General features: G+C 45.4%; 1 protein-coding gene across 1 annotated transcript in view; it reads right to left on the bottom strand.

Moving 5' to 3' along the window:
• Positions 1–14912, bottom strand: part of PPP2R2A (protein phosphatase 2 regulatory subunit Balpha) — a 29793-nt gene extending 14881 nt beyond the window's left edge. The window contains exons 1-2 of the mRNA XM_027908166.1: positions 14804–14912; positions 12069–12143 (exon numbers count right to left, since the gene is read on the bottom strand). Of these exons, the coding sequence (XP_027763967.1) occupies positions 12069–12143; positions 14804–14810 (82 nt within the window). The 5' untranslated portion in view covers positions 14811–14912. The remainder of the gene's footprint in view (positions 1–12068; positions 12144–14803) is intronic.
• Between the last annotated feature and the right edge of the window lie 4032 nt (positions 14913–18944).

Raw genomic sequence — 18944 nt, forward strand, 5'->3', positions numbered from 1 at the left:
CGACAGGAAGTGCCTATTTGCTTTTCCTAGTCGCACTAATTCAGGTCTATTGTTGGCTGAAACAAAGGTCTTTCAACCTGCATCACCCGTTCCCAGGACATTTGACACCAGTTTATTAATATCATAAACATAAGAGGCCTGAGTGGCAGAAATCCAGCCCTGGTGCCCAGCTTGAATAACCTCAGAAAGGAGGGTGAACCTCCCACAGTTGGGGAACCACAACATTTATCTACAGCTAGGAACGAGCAGGTAAAGTCACAACTCCTCCTCGAGCCTGTTCTTTGAAGCTGCTGCAGTATTAGAGAATAATAATGACTATTTTTTCCACAGGCTTCCCTCCCTCCAACCAGAACTGTTCTGCTTTTAAACAAAAAAAATAAAGTAACCAACAGCAAATCCAGCATTTTTTAACGCCAGCCAGCTGCTGGATGTGAAAGCCACCAGAGGGTTTTTTTCTGAACATCACAAAATTCAGCTGCTGAGAGATTCCAGCCTCTGAAGCTTGAATCTATTTTCAGGTGGGGAAGAGGAAAAGGAGAGTGGCCTCCCACTGAGGATGTGTCACACACAGTGTTGCATCAATTCCCTTTCAATCAGGGTGAGAACTCCTCTTCACTCAGGGCTTAGGATTACCAAAAAAAGCCTGGGAGCAGCGGTTACCCCGAGCCTGGATAACATCACCTGCACAGGCAATGCATCCCTAGCAACCCCTGAGGAAGGATGCTTTGCGTGGGGAAGAGGAAACCTAAATGCATTCTAAGTCTTAAATTATTTGCTTTCCAGGCATCATGTGTTAAATAAAGAGCCATCTGACATTCTGGATACCTGGTCTAGGTCTGATTGTGTCCCATTCTCATCACATCAATCCCATTTAACCTGGAAAATTAAGTGTCCCTCTTTAGAGGCAAACAGAGTAGCCCAGAAGCTCGGGCTTCCCTCAAGTGCCACGGAATTCTGGACATCAACAAAGATTTTAACAGTCCCAGGACCAAACCTGCCTTAAATGCACTGCAGAAGATGAAAACACACACGCAGTGTTCTTTGGTGCTGCAGCAGTAAAACCCTACCTAAAAGCAAATTCCTTGTATCCCCCAGTGAAATCTGAGCTAAAAGGTAAGAGTGTGAAGTCTGGGGTTGGTTTGAAGGGGGACTGGCAGTGTCAGGGTTCTAGAGTTTGTAATACAGAGTATTAAGTGTTACTGCAGACAGGGAGATAATTTGAGTAAATGACACAAGAAAAAGAGCTTCCTCCCCTTGGAATTTTCCCATTTCAGCCACACATTATCCCTTTAAACCCAGTAACTGTCCTAAGCAGTAGGTACACAATCCTCAACTCTCTTTCCTTCAGAAAGATCCACCCTCTGATCCTCCTTTTCCTTTCTTTCACACACACTGTTCAGCCAGCAAAACCTCCCCTGGTTTCTGGGACAAAGATGACAGAATGGTTCAAGTTATATTTGTATTGTGCAGGATTTAGTTGGGGAGTTACTCATCATTTCTGTCCTTTGTACAATTGCATACAGATCGTACATATCTAATTAGAGGGGGACAAAATTAACTCCAGCAGGAACCTCATGCCCACAACTGCTTCATCTGAGATGCCCTCAGGTATCTGAAGGTTTTGTCACTCACAAAACTGAGGGACCTGTTGAGCAATACCAGGAGAATCGAGGCAAAAAGGCTTATAAATAACAGATTTGATCATCTCTCCTCACACACAGCATTTGTCTGGTTTTTAATACTCTGCTACATGACTTGTTCCAATATGTTTTCTGCTTGCAGAGCTTTAATTTACAGCCTGTCATTAATAAAGCTACAGCAAAACTGATTTTGCATATTTAGTTTCCAAGAGAGTAACAACTCAATTTTAGCACTGCTGAGGGTAAAAATCCAGGTTTGCTGATTTTCCAGAACAAACTTGATGTTTGTTAACCAGAGAAATTAAATGTCTGTTTGGGGAGAGCAGCACTGCCACGCTGAAGCTCTCGAAAATGTTCCTGCTGACCTGGAGATAAAGGACATCCTAATAAAGATTCAGGAGACCACAAACTCCATCTGCAGCCACTGCTCCCTGGAAAACCTGTACCCCCCAGAGCTAAGTCCCAGCAGGCTCCTCCACATTTATCCCAAGTGCTCCATAATTCTCCTAAGCCAGGCTTTGAAAAATGCAGGTTACAGGGAGGACGAGGCTTTCCCAAAACACATTAAAAGAATTTGACTCGGGTTTTGCTCAAGCTTTAAAGCTTTATTTCTTCTCCCTGGGATAAATATGTGAGCAGTGGATCTGTTTTCCAAACCCAGGCTCGTTACCCCTCGGCAGCAGAAGTGCTTTGCTGGATTGCTTGGCTGCTTTTATTTATACTTCCATTTTCTTAGGGAGCTGCTCTCAATGTGCCTACAAGGAATGAAAAAGAATGTTCTGGAAATAAAATAAATAAATAAAAAAAATCTCAACAAGCTCAGAACACCATTGGACTTAAAAAGGAGAAGTATCAGCAGTTGAGCTGTTCCCACCAAGAAGGAGGGATAACCAGGGGCTGAGGACACTGGAGAGTCTCCACTCAGAGCAGGGATTTCACAAATGCCAAAGTTATTTTTGTGCATTTTGATTAACTTTAAAGGGGGATTTCTGCTTTGTTCAAAAATGTTTGTGAGCAACAGGCCCAGCAGAAAAGCAGCCCTGTGATCCAGGCAAGGCACACAAGTATTTATTCACCTCTTCCTTAATTAATTCATAGAATGTTTCTCCTCAAGACTGTACGACAGGAAAAAGATGCCCCTGAATTACTTACTCAAGAGGGTGTTCACATACAGAGCACTGAGAGACCTGCACGACAGAACAGGCTGGGTATTAATTCACATAAACATCCAATCAGTAAAAATTTTAAAAGGATGCTTAATTTAGATACCTGTTCATTCAAAGAATAAATCATTTTTACTTCAAGCTGTAGTTACTTAAAGCATAACCTAATGCTTAAGAGTCCTTAACTAGCAAGTTTTATTTTTTAAAAAAATAAATTTCTATACTAAAAAGAAAACCTACCTGCTTCTATTCCTTTTTGTGCTGTGCTCAATACAGGTGATTCACGAGTCCTTGCAACTAATGGGATTGGTAATCATTAATTTCTCAGTTCCTGCTGGCAGCCCCCACAGAAAACATTCACCCTACAGAAAACATTCCTCACATCCAGAATGTCTCTACCCCAAGTCCACACTAATCACAGGCTGCACAGCCCCTCACCTCGGATCTTCTCAGGGTTTGTTTGTGTTCCCAAGTAGTACAGAGCTATTTATGGAAAAATCTCGGCTGGAATCACAGCCAGAATTTCAATAGGCTGCACGGCACAGAGCAGCCAGGGGTTGGTGTTCTGTTTGCAAATAACAATATATTTGGAAATAACACACTGGGCCCATTGTTTTGCATGTACAGAACAGAAGCCTCCAGGCAATGCCTTTCTTGTCACTGAGAAAGCTGCAGAGCACTGGAATAGCCTCATTTGATTTGCTCTTCTCGCTGAAGCCGTTCCAAAACATACCCCTGCAAGTTAAAAATCAGCACTGGTATCACAGAAAAATAGAATGCTTTTTATAATTAGCATTTTCCTGTGCAGAACGCAGGAGGACCCTTGTACCTGGGACAGTGTAGGAAGTGCCTCCTCCTCCTCCTCAGCAAGGAAAATGCAAAGAGAAATGCCTCTGCCCTGCCATAAGGGCGGGGAGGGAGGGGAGGAGGAAGGGGAGGAGGGAGGGAGGGAGGGACGCTCACCAGCTGAATTTCGGGCAGCTTGCCGGCAGCACAGCGCCTGTGAAGGTCACAAGTACAACTGAAGTCTCCAGCAGAGATAAACACACAGTTCTATTAAGTGAGTGTAGAAGAAAAAAAATCTCTGATTAGTCCCCTCACTATGGTCACTCACTCACTCAGCAGTTCATTTTAATACTTAATGCACCTTCAGTGGCTCTTGGAGCCTTAAAGAAAAAATCTTCCCTTTTCTTCTTTTTTGTATCCCACTTGGCAAGGGTTTTCCTGTGTTTCTATTCTGGCCCAGGCATACATGCCTCAGCTTCTTAAAAAAAAAAAAAAAAAAAATCATTATTAAAGAGGCCAATGTTAATTTCTGGCCTGGACTTTCGAGATTCCTGACACTCACTTCTCTGAATGATGCAAAATGGAAGCTTGACAACTCTAAGGCAGACACCTCTTAAAATTATATATATATATATAGTCTACTGATCTGAGCAAAATACCAACTTTTATTTTTAAGTGGCTTATTTTAAATCTCTCACCACCTCTATTTATAGATTAGGGCCTTTTCTTTGGATTTTGGAAGAGTTGTATAACAGCTGAGAACAAGATAGAGAGTATTAAGTAGTATTACTGCCCTGCAAGGATCTCAAAGATCCTTAAAAAACTACCAGAAGCTTTGGAATTACACCTTAGGAAACAGGCATAATAGTCCCTGACAGGGCAAGTAAAGCAGGGAGAGGTTAAAACGACTTGGTGGCCTTCCAGGGGAAACAACTCTGGATGTTTCCTTCCAGTTATCTCCATTTCTAGTTTTCCATCAATCTCCCCCCCATCCCCTGGGACAATGAGATTTAAATCTTTTTAACTTGGTAGGAAGTTACTGGGATTCAACAGGCAAGAATATATTAGAAATTAGCCTGTATTTAAACAAGCAACTATAACACAAAGTCTCAATTACCTTAACTGTTCCTGAATATATGCAATTATCTTTCCTCACGTCCTCAAAACCACCGTGCCAAGCGTGTGTGTGTGTTTGGAGATCGCGTTATTCCCACAGCATTAATTTAAGGACTGCAGTTGAAAAACGCAAAGAGAAACATTTCCACACCAAAATGCATTCTGTATAGCTGGGGAAACCGATCTTCCTCACAACACGACTCTTTTTTAAACCCTAAAATTTTCTTCCCGAATTAAGACGCGAGCAGAGCCCCCTCGGGGCTTTCACGTGTGACCTAAATATGCTGCTTTTCTTCCCCGTGTTATCACTGGGGGATCACTGAGAGGAAAACACACTGGGACAAAGAATGGCTGACCAAAGGAATAACTTCTCCTCCAGTGCTCCACAAAAGAGTGATAACTCAGGAGAGGGAAGGGAGCAGCTTCCAGCCACTCCTGCTGCTGGTCACTGGATTAGTCGTGCACAGAAGCCACAAATAATTGTGCTCAGGAATATCAACTCCCCCCACAGCAGCACCCTGATGGGGGTGCTTCGTTTTGAAGGCAAATTAATGACCCCAAAGCTTCCAGTCACTACAGAAAAAGAGGCAAGAGCGTCCTGATGTACCACCACACTGCCCAAAGCAGGCCTAAGGAGCCAGAAAGTGAGAACCAGAACATCCACCCCAGGAAATCCTGCTGCAAAAACCATCAGCAAGTGAACACACACAAGGTATCGAATCATTATCAAGGTATCAATACTTTATCTCTGAAGATAAGACTCGTTTTTAGGCTCTCCCCCGTTTTCCAAGGCATACAAGAACGACCATGGCCTTTCTATTCCCAGCTGACTGACACACTGACCCTACAAAAGTAATATTTAGCTGGGGCACGTTGGGAGAGCACAACTGAGCCACAGCAACGTAACCAAGCTGTAATTAAATATGTTCCACTCAAGCTTGAAACCCAGAAAACTGTCCTGACACGGTTATTTTGACTGCAAGACCTTCTTGAAAGGGATTATTCCAAATTGGTTTGGATCAATAAATACTTCCTGCATTTATCTGCTTTCCATTTCATTGGGACACGGTTCACATTCACAACCTGAACATGTACCTAAGCCAAGGCTTTTCATCCCTTTCAATCACTCCTTTAAAAAGTGCAAAGCCCCCTTTCACGTGATGGCTGAGCACTGACTTGTTCTGCTAAACTTTTCACTCTGCACTAGAAACGCTGCTGCAGCCACAGCTATGGCACTGCATACTACAGAGCACTGAAAACATGGAAAAAAATGCCTGCAAAACACCCTCGAGGCAGGTATTAAAACATCTTATATAATGCAGTTACTCTGGGAGCACAGCGTTGCCCACAGATGAAAGAACAAACGGGAGCTTTACCGTGGTACCACCAGTAATTGGTGTTTTTGCTGCGAGAGGCACAGCTCACAGCAGATTTAATTGCCTGCACACTTAAACAGCAGCTAAAACAAAGGCAGCCTAATTCTACAGCGTTTAATGCAAGACAATACACACCAGTTTTAGGTGAAGGCCAAACCCCAAACAAGGGATCCATTTTTCAAATCATATTAAGGCTGATAAGACACCGATAAGAGAAGATTATCATTTGTCAGATTAGCTTTTAAAGTGCTTTACAGTCAAGCAATCAGTAATAATCCATCTCCCATTTAAGTGGCATTATTTTCTACAGCAACTTCAAAGAAACTCCACTGGGCTGACATTAGCAAGCTGGTTTTACTAACAGAGCCACTAAACACTAAGCAAACCTCATTTCTGCCTGCGTGGCCACAGCAGAAAACCTCTCCACCAGTACTAAAAAAATATCTGTCACTTAGAATAATGCTGTTACTGTAACAGTATTTTATTGCTGGCCTTCAGATACATACTTTGAACATGTGCTATCTCCAGCAGCAAAAGTTTAAAGTCCTCCTCAGCAGCTGATTTTACCATTGGTAGCAGCACAGCACGCACAGATGGGGGGCTTGTGCTGACTGGACAGCAAGTCCTGTAAAGACACCAACCCTCTTGCAGAGCTCCCCGTGTCCCTTGGAGCCACTTGCTCACCCTCCACTCTCTGCTGGTGTAGGCACACGCAAAGCTCTCGAGAATCACACCAGGGTTCAGCTCGGCCTGAAAATAATCCCGTCAAAAAGGCCGATTTTACGAATTTTTCAGCTGGATCAGCTTCCCAAACAAGTTCAGTGTGCAGTGACGTGAGCACCCCGTGCCAGCAGGGTGGGAAGGAGCGCCTCTTTAAGCAGAAATGCTGCCAAACATGTAGCTGTGGCCTAAATAGGCAAGTCAGGAGAGAACAGAAAGAAGGGGAGGGGGGGAAAAGGCAGGCAGGCAGTACAGGCAGGAACAGCCAGCTCTTAATTCTTCCCTCAGCGCTGCGAGTTTGGGTTTCATTTCAGTCCCTCCCAACACCCAATCTGAGAAGCTCCAGCTACCACAGAAAGCCATTCCTAGGGTGGGAATGCCCCAGCCAGCACCGTTTAGGTTGCACCTTAAAAAGGGAAGGGCAGGAAGGGCCCCAAAGCTGCTCCAGAGCTGTAACCAGGCAGGACTGCTCCTGAGGACAGGCTGATTGATGAAACACCTTGTGTTCGCAACACAAACCCCTCACTCCTCTTTCCAACTCATTTAAGATTCCAAGAGCAGCAAAGCCTCGCAGAACAACCAGAACAGCACTGGGCAGCCTGACTGACAAGCTGAAGTGCCCCAACTCCCAAAGCCATTCCAGAGAGAGGAGTGAATCACTCCTGGGGAGCTGAACAGCCACGGACTATTTATCTGTTTGCTAAATGCTCTTTGTTTTGGGGGACTTGCCACTCTAAATGCACACCCTAGTCCATCCAGAGCAGCAGTTCCTAGAACACAGTAGCCCATTTCTCTCTCTAGATACAGACAGTCATTCTGCAAACAGCTGGAGATAAAAGAGCTAAAATACAGAAGCAGACTCAGGAATACAGAACTATAGGACTATACAGAACTCAGGACTATAACCAGGGGGCTTTTTATTCATCTACAGCCTATTTCAAACTACTAGTAAGTCCTTGCTCCTTGTACCTGATGTTACAGAGCATCACCACAGCCCTCAAAACCCCAAATTAGCTTCCCTCCCACAACTACATCCCAATCTTTCCTCAGCAATATTATCACAACTTCACGCTGTCACTTCTTTTCTGAGAATTGCCATTCCATCAATCCCCATTAAAAAAAGCCCAGATCGTGGTAAATTGCCTTTTTTTTTACAGCACTCCTCATTCCTGGCTTCAGTTTTCCTTACTCAGAGATAGCATTTCTCATGTACTGAAGACAAACTACCAGTGCTGAAGCAACAACAGTTCCCAGTCCTGCTCTGCAGTTTTGAAGTCTGTCAAATATAAATATCAAACTGCACTTGACAGATGGAACACACCTAGAACCAAACACTGAAAGCATTCCTGAACAAGGGATTTGGTCTGTTTTGCCTCGAAAAGAGGGAACATGAAGCAAGTCACAGGTTATTAACAAAGCAGCACAGAACGGTTAAGCATCAGACTTCAAAATTAAGGTAGTAATCAGCACCCCACAGCAAATATTCAGGTTCTTCTTTCAAAGACATTCTGGGCACGAAATAGTTAAACAGCTTGTGAAAGATGACCAGTAATTACTCAGGTTTAAAGCTTAGAATGTAAGTTCCTGGCTCCCAGCCTTGGACCTGGACTATCAGACTTTTACATATCTCTGAATTACACCTGAAAGAACATTTAGATACAGCAGCTTGACTCCCTTCCTTCTGCCAAGCCATTAAACAAATCTGCCTTAATTTGTTCTGAAGTACAAACTCACTCCATTAGGCAAGAGTCTAGTTTAGAGACAGTTTAAACTCACAACTTTTAGTTGTTCCCAACTGCAGTTGCTACTGTGCACTAAGAAAACAACCAAGTACTTCTGGACAATTAAGTCTTCCTTGTACTGAAACTGTGATGGCATAGAAGAAAGAAATCTGTGCTTTAGAGACACTTCTGATGAACTGGTGGTTGAACTTATCACCAACAATCACTCCATGGTCTCCACTGGAGAAGTCCTGCCTGGTCCAGTGTCCTGGCTCTGGATTCTCCCGAGTACATGGAACCAGTTGAACACGGGTATGTTGTAGGATTGGGTTTCAGCAAGACAAATATGAAATTAAAAAGGGAGGAAAACGATTTCAGAAACAGAGGCAGCACCAACTCCAACCTTTGCCCTCATACAGTGGGCTGTTAAATCACAAAAAGGTAAACTCCTGCCACCACTCAAAATTAAGGATCCCACTTATAACGGAGTTGGCACTGAAATTCCAATTTATAACCTGCTTTCTGTGCTTAACTGTGACCTGACAGGGCCAGGCCACAGCCAAGAGCCAAGGATAAATTCCACACATACCAAGGGAAGAGAGGCCAGTTCTGCTCCTCACATTCATGTTCCTGCTCAGAAGAGCTGTGCCACAGCAGTGACCCAGGCAGGCCCCAGACACAGCTCCACTGCCACCTTTCCCCAAGCTTTAGTCACAGTTTCTCCTCCTCTCCCTTCCCTGTCACATCCATCCATCACCCAGCGCTGGGAGAGCCGGAAAATTAAAAACTCTGTATCACAGAGTTCATGTTTCAGCCACCAAAGCCATCAAATATTGACTCTGTAACAACAGCCAGCCACTCTGGCCTAAAGTATCCACGGAATTACAGGTTATCCATGTGATGTGGAGGCTGCAGGTCAGAGCTGACCTTAAACAACACACCAGGACTTAAACAGCAGCATTCTTGACAAGCTTTTTACAGCAGCCGCCACTGTTACTGGATTAAAAGTGTTACTCTCCAAAATGTTGTTCCCCATTGGCCTGTTTTAATAGGCAACACCACTGGGTTTGCACCCTGCTGACTGATGCCACGAAATGCTGCAGTTTTGCTGGTTAACTCTGCCTTTAGCTTAGTTTAAGTGTAAATATTGCAACACTGATTTACCAAAGGGAAGGGAAGAGAAAGCGAAACTCCCGTTTCTTTCGGGTTGGTTTCCAGGGCAGTCGCAGCTCAGGTTTGTTTTCAGTGAAGCTGCAGCATTTTGGGGGTTTAAAATCTGAGCTCTAAAGCCACTCAAAAGCCCAGAGAACTACACACCCCGGTGCTCCCATACCCAGATTGGTACCCTCCTCACCACAGACATGACTGGAGTGCAAACCTGTTCACTGGCAGACCACAGTGGTTAAACACTCTGATATCAGAGCTTGAGACAGCCACATTTCCTTCAGCTTTCACCCCAGGGATGCCACAAGAAAGTAGATGGAAAGGCAGACAGAGAGGGAAAAGAGGTCCTCAGTCTGCCCTTGGACCCACCATCAACTCAAGGACCAGAAGCTGCTGCTCCCATTTGCGCAAGAACACCCACGGCTCTGTGTCACAGAAGTGAACCTTAAAGCCAGAAATAAAGCCAATAAAAGTTAAAAATGCAACCAGCTTGATGCATGATGGACCCTTCCAACAGACTCTATGAAGCAGAACAACTCAAAAGAGCTGCTTCCAACGACTTCCAGCGTGGATTGCGGGAGCCAAACCCACAGGAAGAGGAGAGAATGTCAACAAATTAATCACAGGCAAGTATAACACCAATGATACAATAATATTTGGGACCTCTGTCCAGGCAGTTCAGTTTTAGAAGGTCTTGCAGCATATTAAGGTTTGTATCTTCAGGCTCACCCTAAGTCAGGTGTGACGACAACAAAACAAAACAAAACTGCCCTTTGGGTCCTGAACTCAGAAAGGTCCCTGGTCCCTAAAAATCCAAGCTGGACATTGTGCCCAGGCTTTGCAAACCAAGCTCCTGAATTCCTTCCCAGGCCTCGCTGAACCCCACCCCTGTGAGTGCAGCAGTCCCGGTGCAGCTCCCGACCTGTCAGGAGGCACCTTTCGTAACAACAAGCGCAACCCTTCCAAGCGGTTCAGGAAGTTCAGGACGGGCTGTTTCCTCACTTCTGCATTTCCAGAGCCCTGTGAAAGCCACTTTTCTCTGCAGGAGTTCATTATTATTACGTGCATGTCAACATGTCTGTTTTAACAAAGAACTGTTTGCAAGCGCCTGCCACGCAACCACAAACTTCTTCAGTATTTGTATTTAATTAAGGATTTAGTTTGATATGTAAATAAAGCAAAGGTTACAGAATTTAAAGTCTGACAAGAAAAAAAAAATTACACCACATTTAAGAGGAGTTTTGAGTTCAAGCTTTAAAAACTGCTTCCTGAAGGATTTGAAATTAAATTTGGAGTTGTTACCAAAACAACTCTTGTTTCCAAAAACCATCTTTCATCTTGCAAACGACAGCAGCCTTTGACAGTGCATTGTTTGCCACATGCTGCTGTTAATAAATAAAAACAAGTCACTCATGTTTATACTGGTCTTATTTTTTTTTTGGCCTTTGGAAGCTAATTTGAACCACATGTCAAATGGGGAAATAATGGAAACTGTAGTTACTGCTTTTCTAAATATAACATTAATCTCACTTGTAAGTCAGAGCATTCAAGATATGTAAAAAAAGAAAAAAAAAAAAAAAACACCAGGAATTACATAAGTGACAAGGCCAACTGCTTGCAAAAGAAACATTTTAACTCCTGATCTTACAGGCTGCCTCGTGCAGACAAGGCTTTGTGGCCACAGAAATTCAGAGGCACTTCCCTCAAAGAAAAGATCACAGAGGAGGTTTTGCTCTCCAGCACAGAGGAAAGGAGCACTCCTCCAACGATCCCAAATCCAAGGGAAAGCAAATAACCAGCAGAGTTTTTGCAGGGACAATCAGAGGCAGCCATCTTAGTGTAAGATGACACTTGTCACTGCCAGCTCAGAAAAGTTTTAGACAATCTCCACTCTCATTTCAAACACAAACCCACTCTTTCTGCAACAGGCAAGCACACAAGAATGTTCACATTTATTCCTCTCCTGGTTAATAGGGGCTGGAAAGATTGGGAAAATTACTTTATCTAGTACTTAGATCTTCAAAGAGAACAATTATTAATTAATTCTCACGACACCTCCCTGTGGAATGCAAGTATCACATTCCCCATTTTGCAGATTAGGATAAAAAAAAAAAAAACAAAACACAAACCAAGAGCTGAGTGGCAGAAAAATCTTAACAATCTTGGAAAACAATTCCAGCAAAAATAGTTAGGAAGCCTGAACTTTTTTACAAGTGTGCAGGACGGGGCTCTCAAACCACAGTTTAATCCTGACTGTGGGTATGGGAATGCAGATTAAGCATCTGTTTGCTTTGCTCCAGCCGAATATTCACTGATTGCATCCACATCTCCCCCCTCAAGCAGTTAAAAAAGTCAGAAAACAGCAGAAAACATGGCTCTTACCTTCTGCTACATCATCATCTACAGCGCCTTTCACCTGAGAAAAACACCACTGAATGTCATTTCCTCCTCCAGCTCCTAAATAAAGAAAAAAAAAAAAAAAAAAGAAAGGAACAATTCAAAAGCTGAGCCCCCCCAGCGCAGCCCCGGCGCGCACACAATGGTTGCAGAGAGCACATTTGGGAGCCTGAGCACGCCCACTTCCTCGGCAGAGCACAATCACAGCCACCCTCCCCACCTTTTCCCTTCGGAGATTGTTTTTGTCAGCCTTCAACGCGAGGGGTTGTGGAAAACAGGGGAGCGCAGGCAGGGGGAAAGCTCCTCTCGCCACCGAGAACCAACCAGCTCTGAATTTAAACAGCACGGATTTCACAGGAACCTTCTTCCTACTTTAGCAGAACTCTCTAAACACACACACACACACACAAACAACTTTAAATATAATAAACAAATGTAAATATAAACCATCAGAGCTGTACATTTTCGGAAAATTCCAACCTCCCCCCCCTCGACACGAAACCCAAGCACAAGATTCACTTCCTCCTCTCACCGAACCTACACGCTAAAGGCTAAAGAAAAAGAATTTTACCACATTTTTTTTAGAGTCTCTTCGCAGAGGTAACCAAAGCAATTACCAGCCTGGGAAAAATAATAACAATAAAAAAAAAAAAAAAAAAAAAAAAAAAAAAAAAAAAAAAAAAAAAAAAAAAAAAAAAAAAAAGCAGCAAATCCGAGCAGAAAAAGCAAACAAGCAATGGGATGGGAACGAGTTCTACTACCATAGAAAACGGATCGGAGAGAAAACTTCAGGAACATTACTGCCTCGGCGGAAGGCAGTGATTCATTTGAACCCTGCCACCAAAAAACACACACCAAAATCACCACCCATTTCTTTTGCATTTCGTTCCGAGCAAATCACTGCAGGGCTGAGGACATACAGGAAGAGACAGAAATGGGCTTGTCTCGCTCGGCTTTTTTTTTTTTTTTTCCTGCCTTTTTTTTTTTTTTTTTTTTTTTTTTTTTTTTTTTTTTTTTTTTTTCTCCTTCCCCCACCCGAAAGCCGCTGTCAAAATGGAACTTTTCCTGCACACACACACAACTCGAACCGGCTGAGCAACAGATGGCATTTCCACATTAATCCAGAGCTCTGGGAGGGCTTTGGGGATAACAAAGAATACAGGAGAGACTTCTTCCTAAGTTCAGAGAGCAGGAGGGGAAAGAAAAAAAAAAAAAAAGAAGTCAAAGAGAAGGAAATCAGAAGCCCAAAAATAATCTTTCCAGAAGAGACCGAGTCTCTCAGAATGAGAAGTGCTGGAATAGAGGGGTGCAGTCTGCATTTTTTGCTTGCCTAAAATTCTTCCCTGAAGGGTTATAGATGCATAACTCGAGAAGGTGAAGGCAAGTAACAGCACCCATTTGTGTAAGAAATGGCAAAATGCCTTTTTTTTTTTTTTTTTTTTTTTCCCAAAAATCCCACAACCCATTTTCCTTCCTCTTCCCCCCGCCAACCTCTTCATTTGTCATTCAGCAGCTGGCACCATGGAAGCACTTAAAGGGGACAGCTTGGAAGGAAAAAAAATAAAATAAAATAAAATAAATGACCGCTCCTGCTACTTCAGGCTGAAATTCTCTTTTCCATGCAATTTACTTGAACCAAGTTGGCACTTGCCCCCCCCAATCCTCGACTAAAACAGCAAGAGGAGGGTGGAGCATGTGCATATGGTGTAGGGGGGGAAAAAGGCAAGGCACAAAACCTCCCAGAGCCTCCCATGCTCTGCTCCTCCACATGCCAAGCGCTGAAAAGACAATTCATGTGCAGAGGAGGGGGATGAATACATTTCCAAATGAAGGAAAAGTAAAGAGGGGAGAAACACCTTCTGCATCCACACTTCTAAGCTACCAGCAGCACTTCGGGATGCAGAATGGGGAGGGAGAACGGGAAGGAACGAGGAAAAAAAAAATAGGAAAAAAAAAAAAGACACCACAGGAGACCTGTGTTACTTAATTACACCCTGTACCCAATTTTAGTCGCGTTTGCAGATGCTCAGAGGGTGCGACTGTCCCCTGGCCACCGCCTGCGCCTGGGAGCTCCCCGTGCACAGCAGCACAGCCCTGAAAACTGGGGAATAAACCCCAACAGCAGCCCCAAAAGCCTGGAGGGGGAAACTACTTACAAGAGCATGTAGCGACAGGGCACGGGGGAACGGCTGCAGATGGAAAGGGGGCAGGGTTGGGTGGGATGTGGGGGAGGAATTCTGCCCTGGGAGGGCGGGCAGGCCCTGGCACAGGTTGCCCAGAGAAGCCCCATCCCTGGAAGTGGCCAAGGCCAGGTTGGAGCGACCTGGTCGGGTGGAAGGTGCCCCTGCCCAGGGCAGGGAAACTGGAGGAGCTCTCAGGTCCCTTCCAACCCAAACCATTCCGGTGAGTCCACGGCACAGACCCACCCTGCCCGCGAGCTCCTCAACTCCAAAAAAAAAAAAAAAAAAAACCCACACCGCTCCCCCCTCCCACCTTCCGTGCCTTTCCCACCCCCCCAACACCACCTCGAGACAGGAGGGGTGGGTGGGAGCAAAAAGCACGAATTCCCAGAAGAGAGAATTATTTAAAAAAAAAAATAATAATTAAAAAAAAATGAGAAAGCAGCAGGAAGGCGCGGGCAGGAGCGGGAGGGGAGTGAGGGAGGGAGGGAGGCAGCGGGGCGAGCCCCCCCGAGCCATGGGGGGCCGGGCTGCCCTTACCTGCCATGTTGTGCTGGCGATAGCGGCGGCGGCGGGGCCGGGCGGCGCGGGCGGTGCCGGCGGGGCGGGCGGCGCGGGGCGGGCGGCGGCGGCGGGCGGCGATGGCGGCGGATGGAGGAGGAGGAGGAGGAGGCGGTAAAGGAGGAGGAGGCGGCGGCGGCGGCGCGGCCGCGGCGGGGCTGGGGCGGCCCCGCTCCGGCCCCCCCGGCGAGGAGCGTCCAAAATGGCGCCGGCCGAGCTGCGGGTGACGTCAGCGCAGGGCGGGAACCGGACCGCCCTCAGGAGGGAGGGCGGTGCCGCCATGGCAGCCCCCTTCGCCCGCCCGCCCCTCTCCTCATGGCTCCGCCAGCCCGCCCCTCTCCTCATGGCGGCCGGGCCGCCCCTCGCGGCGGCAATGCCCGCCCGCCGCCCCTCCACGCTCACATGGCCGGGAGATGCTGCCCCCTCCACCCCGAGGAGCCGCTGTCCTCCGCCCCACAGGCGCGCCACCCTTCGTGGAGTACCCCGACTTCGAAGGGACCCACCGGGGTCACAGAATAATCCAACTTGGGGCTGGATGATCCTTGTGGGTCCTTCCCAACTCCTGGCCCCCCGTACAGGGCAATGCAAAGAGTCCCCTCAGTCACCAAATCTCAACACTGTCCAAGCACTCCCTGACCTCCAAGGATTACGGAATATCCTGATCTAGAAGGGACCCACAAGGATCATCCAGCGGAACTCCCGGCCTTGCACAGACACCCCAACAATCCCACCCTGCCCCTCAGAGCGTTGTCCAAAGCCTCCTGGAGCTCTGGCAGCTTTGGGGCCCACAACCAATTCCCCTGGGAACCTGTTCCAGTGCTCAGCCATCCTCTGGATGAAAAACCTTTTCCCGATACATCATATCACTCAAGTATCTCCCCTTCATGTCCCTCAGGGCATCTTCCCTTCGTGTCCTTCTGGGCATTTCCCCCTAGCTTGCCCTTTGCTTTTGGGATTTCCCCCCCACCCCCTTCCTCACTCCCTCCTCGTGCAGCACTAACCACAGGACCTGTTTGCTGCCCATTTTCCGCCCCCCTTGGATGCTTTTCCACGGCGTCCGAGGCTCTGATTTCACCCTGTTCTCATTGCTATTCCCTGCATACACCAGCCGTGCTCCTGAGCCATTTTTAGCCTCCATCCACCTTTCACACTGACAGCCAGCAAGATCCACAAAGAAAGGCTTCCAGCCGAGCCCAGCTTGGCACAGCTCCCGCTGGCTCGGGAAGGATGGAGGCTCCTTTTTAGCTCGCCGGGTCCCAGTTACAGTCTCAGCTGTACTTAACTCCAGGACTGGGATAATTGAGTCAGTACAATCTATTTAGGATCTTGTGAAAGTCATCAGTTTCCCTGCACAGATGTTTGTGCAAACGTTTTCTTTTCTTCTCGGGCTGGGTAGAGCTTGCTAATCCAGATTTTCACTTGGAGATCCATGAGCTCATCCTGCAAACCCAGCACCGCCACAAACTCCTCGGAACAAGCCTCCCAAGCCCTCACGTACACCGATTTTGCATTTCCAGCTCAAAACACCTCAGAGGCTGCTTTTATAAAAGGGGAGACCATTGAATTGCTGGTCAAGCCCAGCACAAAACACAGAGCTGTGGGAACTGGGCACTGCCAGAAACACAAACACACTGCCAGACCCCCACCAGAACCCCCAAATTACAGGCTGCTTTGGACAAATGCTGATTTGTCTCTACATCCCTGATAAAAAAAATTGCACACACAAATGAAGTCAAACTTGGAAACAACAATAATATTTGAAAGAGCGCTCAGCATACATGGGGCGTTCTCAAGGACTGTGACTCACCTAAGTTTGGGAATCTCTGGAACCCGGTATTTTGTTCAGGCTGTTTTGAGAGCCATCCAAAAATCTGAAAAACAAACATACTGCAAGTTTGAAAACAGTCACAATGAAAACAAAGTGGTTTTGAATCACTGCAGCACTAAGGCCCTGAACACCCAGGGCCGTGTTCCCCCGAGCTCAAACTCACTCAGTTCTACAAATTTGGGGCCATGTTTAGTTGATGACAAAAATCAGAATTAAAGCTGGCATTCTTCCTTTTAGAATTCCTTAAAAACATTCTTTTCAACCTAAACAGAATTCTCCTTCAACCGTTTAGCGGGAAATTTTGCAGATTTAGTCAATTCACCCATTGCCTCCTGTGTAATTCCTGCAGAATTTTCCCTCATAGCAGAATGAGCACTGGTTCAAGAACTTCTGTTGCTAAAAGAAAATAAAAAAGGCAGAGGCCTGCAATTAGCTCTGTAATATAAATTAATGAAGCTTTAGTACCTACCTTATAATTAAAATAAAATCCCTCTCAGGAAAGATTTAATATCATGGTGCCAGGACGATGGATCATGACTCCCAACATTTCAGGTTTTTGTTGTGAACTAACTGAGCTACGGAATATAATGGAGTCTAATAAATAAATAACATTAAATCACAGCCATGGTAATTAGTAAGACATCTTGGGAACCACAGCCTTGGCTTGGGTGTTCACCTGCTTGTTAATTCCGACAACACAGGTATTCACACTGGTATGAATGGTTGGTGTAAATTAAGGAGAGTGTGTTTTGCAGCTCTGATTCGAAGTTTGTCAGCACATACTTTGATTTCACTGGAGTCTGAGCGTTTGCTCAGGTGCTCTGGGGAGACAGTGACTGCATTATGTTAAATTTATACACAACCACCAACAGCACAAAGCTTTAATGAGCATTTACCTCCTCCAATCACGCTGAATTACAATTCTTACTCTACACACAAACCCCTTCAGCTCAGACTAAAGACCTCCAGGAAATGGGAGGGAGTTACAGGAACCAGGACCCACAAAAAATGCATTTCTGGTTGTATTTGTTGTGAAATTTGTCAGGGGACTACATGCAGAGGGGTCAGTTCACAGCAGCCTAAACCGTGAGCTGTGGGAGTCAGAAAAGCCTAAAAGTCAAAATGTAAAACGTGACTGGCAGCCAATAAAAATATACATTAATGCCAAAGGACTGATCAAACAACTAAGGCTGCAAAGAAGAACTTTATCAGCAACTCATTTTGTATCTGCTTTAGTTTCCCAGTAATTTGACTTGTTAGACAAGACTATAATGAATTATAACAATTCAGCTTAGAAATAAAGGGAGCAATTATCACCAAAATTATCACTGGAATTTGGTAATAGCTGAGCCATCTGAGGTCACATGCAGGTTAACATCGGGGCACTGTAATTCCCTACAGCAGTCTCTTCATTCTGTCCAGCTTCAAGTGTCTCAGAGAGAGCTCTCCACTGCATTTTGGCACAGCAGTTCACAGAAGAACAGCCCTAACTCCTAGGAAATGTTTGTTAATATTCACCCCCTGTTCCCCCACTCTTAATTCCACATAAACAGCCATTATCAAACCAGGTTCCACCTGCAAAGCCCCAGCTGCCAGTGGCCAGAGATTTCCAGCCAAAGCCAAGGTTTAAACAAAGGTTTAAACATCTCCAGTTCCTGCCACACTATCCTAAACTTGAGCACTATAAAGATATTTATTGTACCCTGTTCCAAAGTCACCGGGGTTTATTTATTTTTTTTTTTTGGAAAGGGAAAAATTAAAATTAAAGTCTCTTGCAGTTCTCAGCATCTGTACTGTTGGGGAGCTCAGGGAGTGGTTTGGGTTGGACGAGACCTTAAAGATCCTTCAATTCTGCTGCCATGGGCATGAGAAATCATCCTCCCTGATCACTCACTGGGCACTTTAATTGAACTATTATCAACGACAAAAAGCAGAAAAGAATGACACACAACTTTTTAGTTTGCTTAACAGGGGCCAGTAATTTCCAGAGAGCCATTTCCCAAAGAAAACAACCTAAAAAAAGTACCATCCAATGGTTCTGGAACCGAGTGCCCCAAACTACCCATCACTGAGCAAACCTGTGCAATGGAAGTTCACTAATTCTGGTAAACAAGCAGCTTGTGTCATCTCAAAAGTGTAAAGTTCATTGGATTAAAGCTCTGCTATTACAAGGGGAAGCCTCAGCCTTTTTTTTTTTTTTTCCCCATAAATTATTAAGGCTTTTTTTCTAAACTTTGGCCTTGTGCAAGAAAACAGAAGAGCTAATTAGTCTTGGAAAGAATTTCGTGTGCT

Source organism: Empidonax traillii, unplaced genomic scaffold (genome assembly GCF_003031625.1).
Source record: "Empidonax traillii isolate 1590-97213 ecotype Southwest subspecies unplaced genomic scaffold, ASM303162v1 scaffold1636:size80652, whole genome shotgun sequence".
Taxonomy (NCBI): domain Eukaryota; kingdom Metazoa; phylum Chordata; class Aves; order Passeriformes; family Tyrannidae; genus Empidonax; species Empidonax traillii.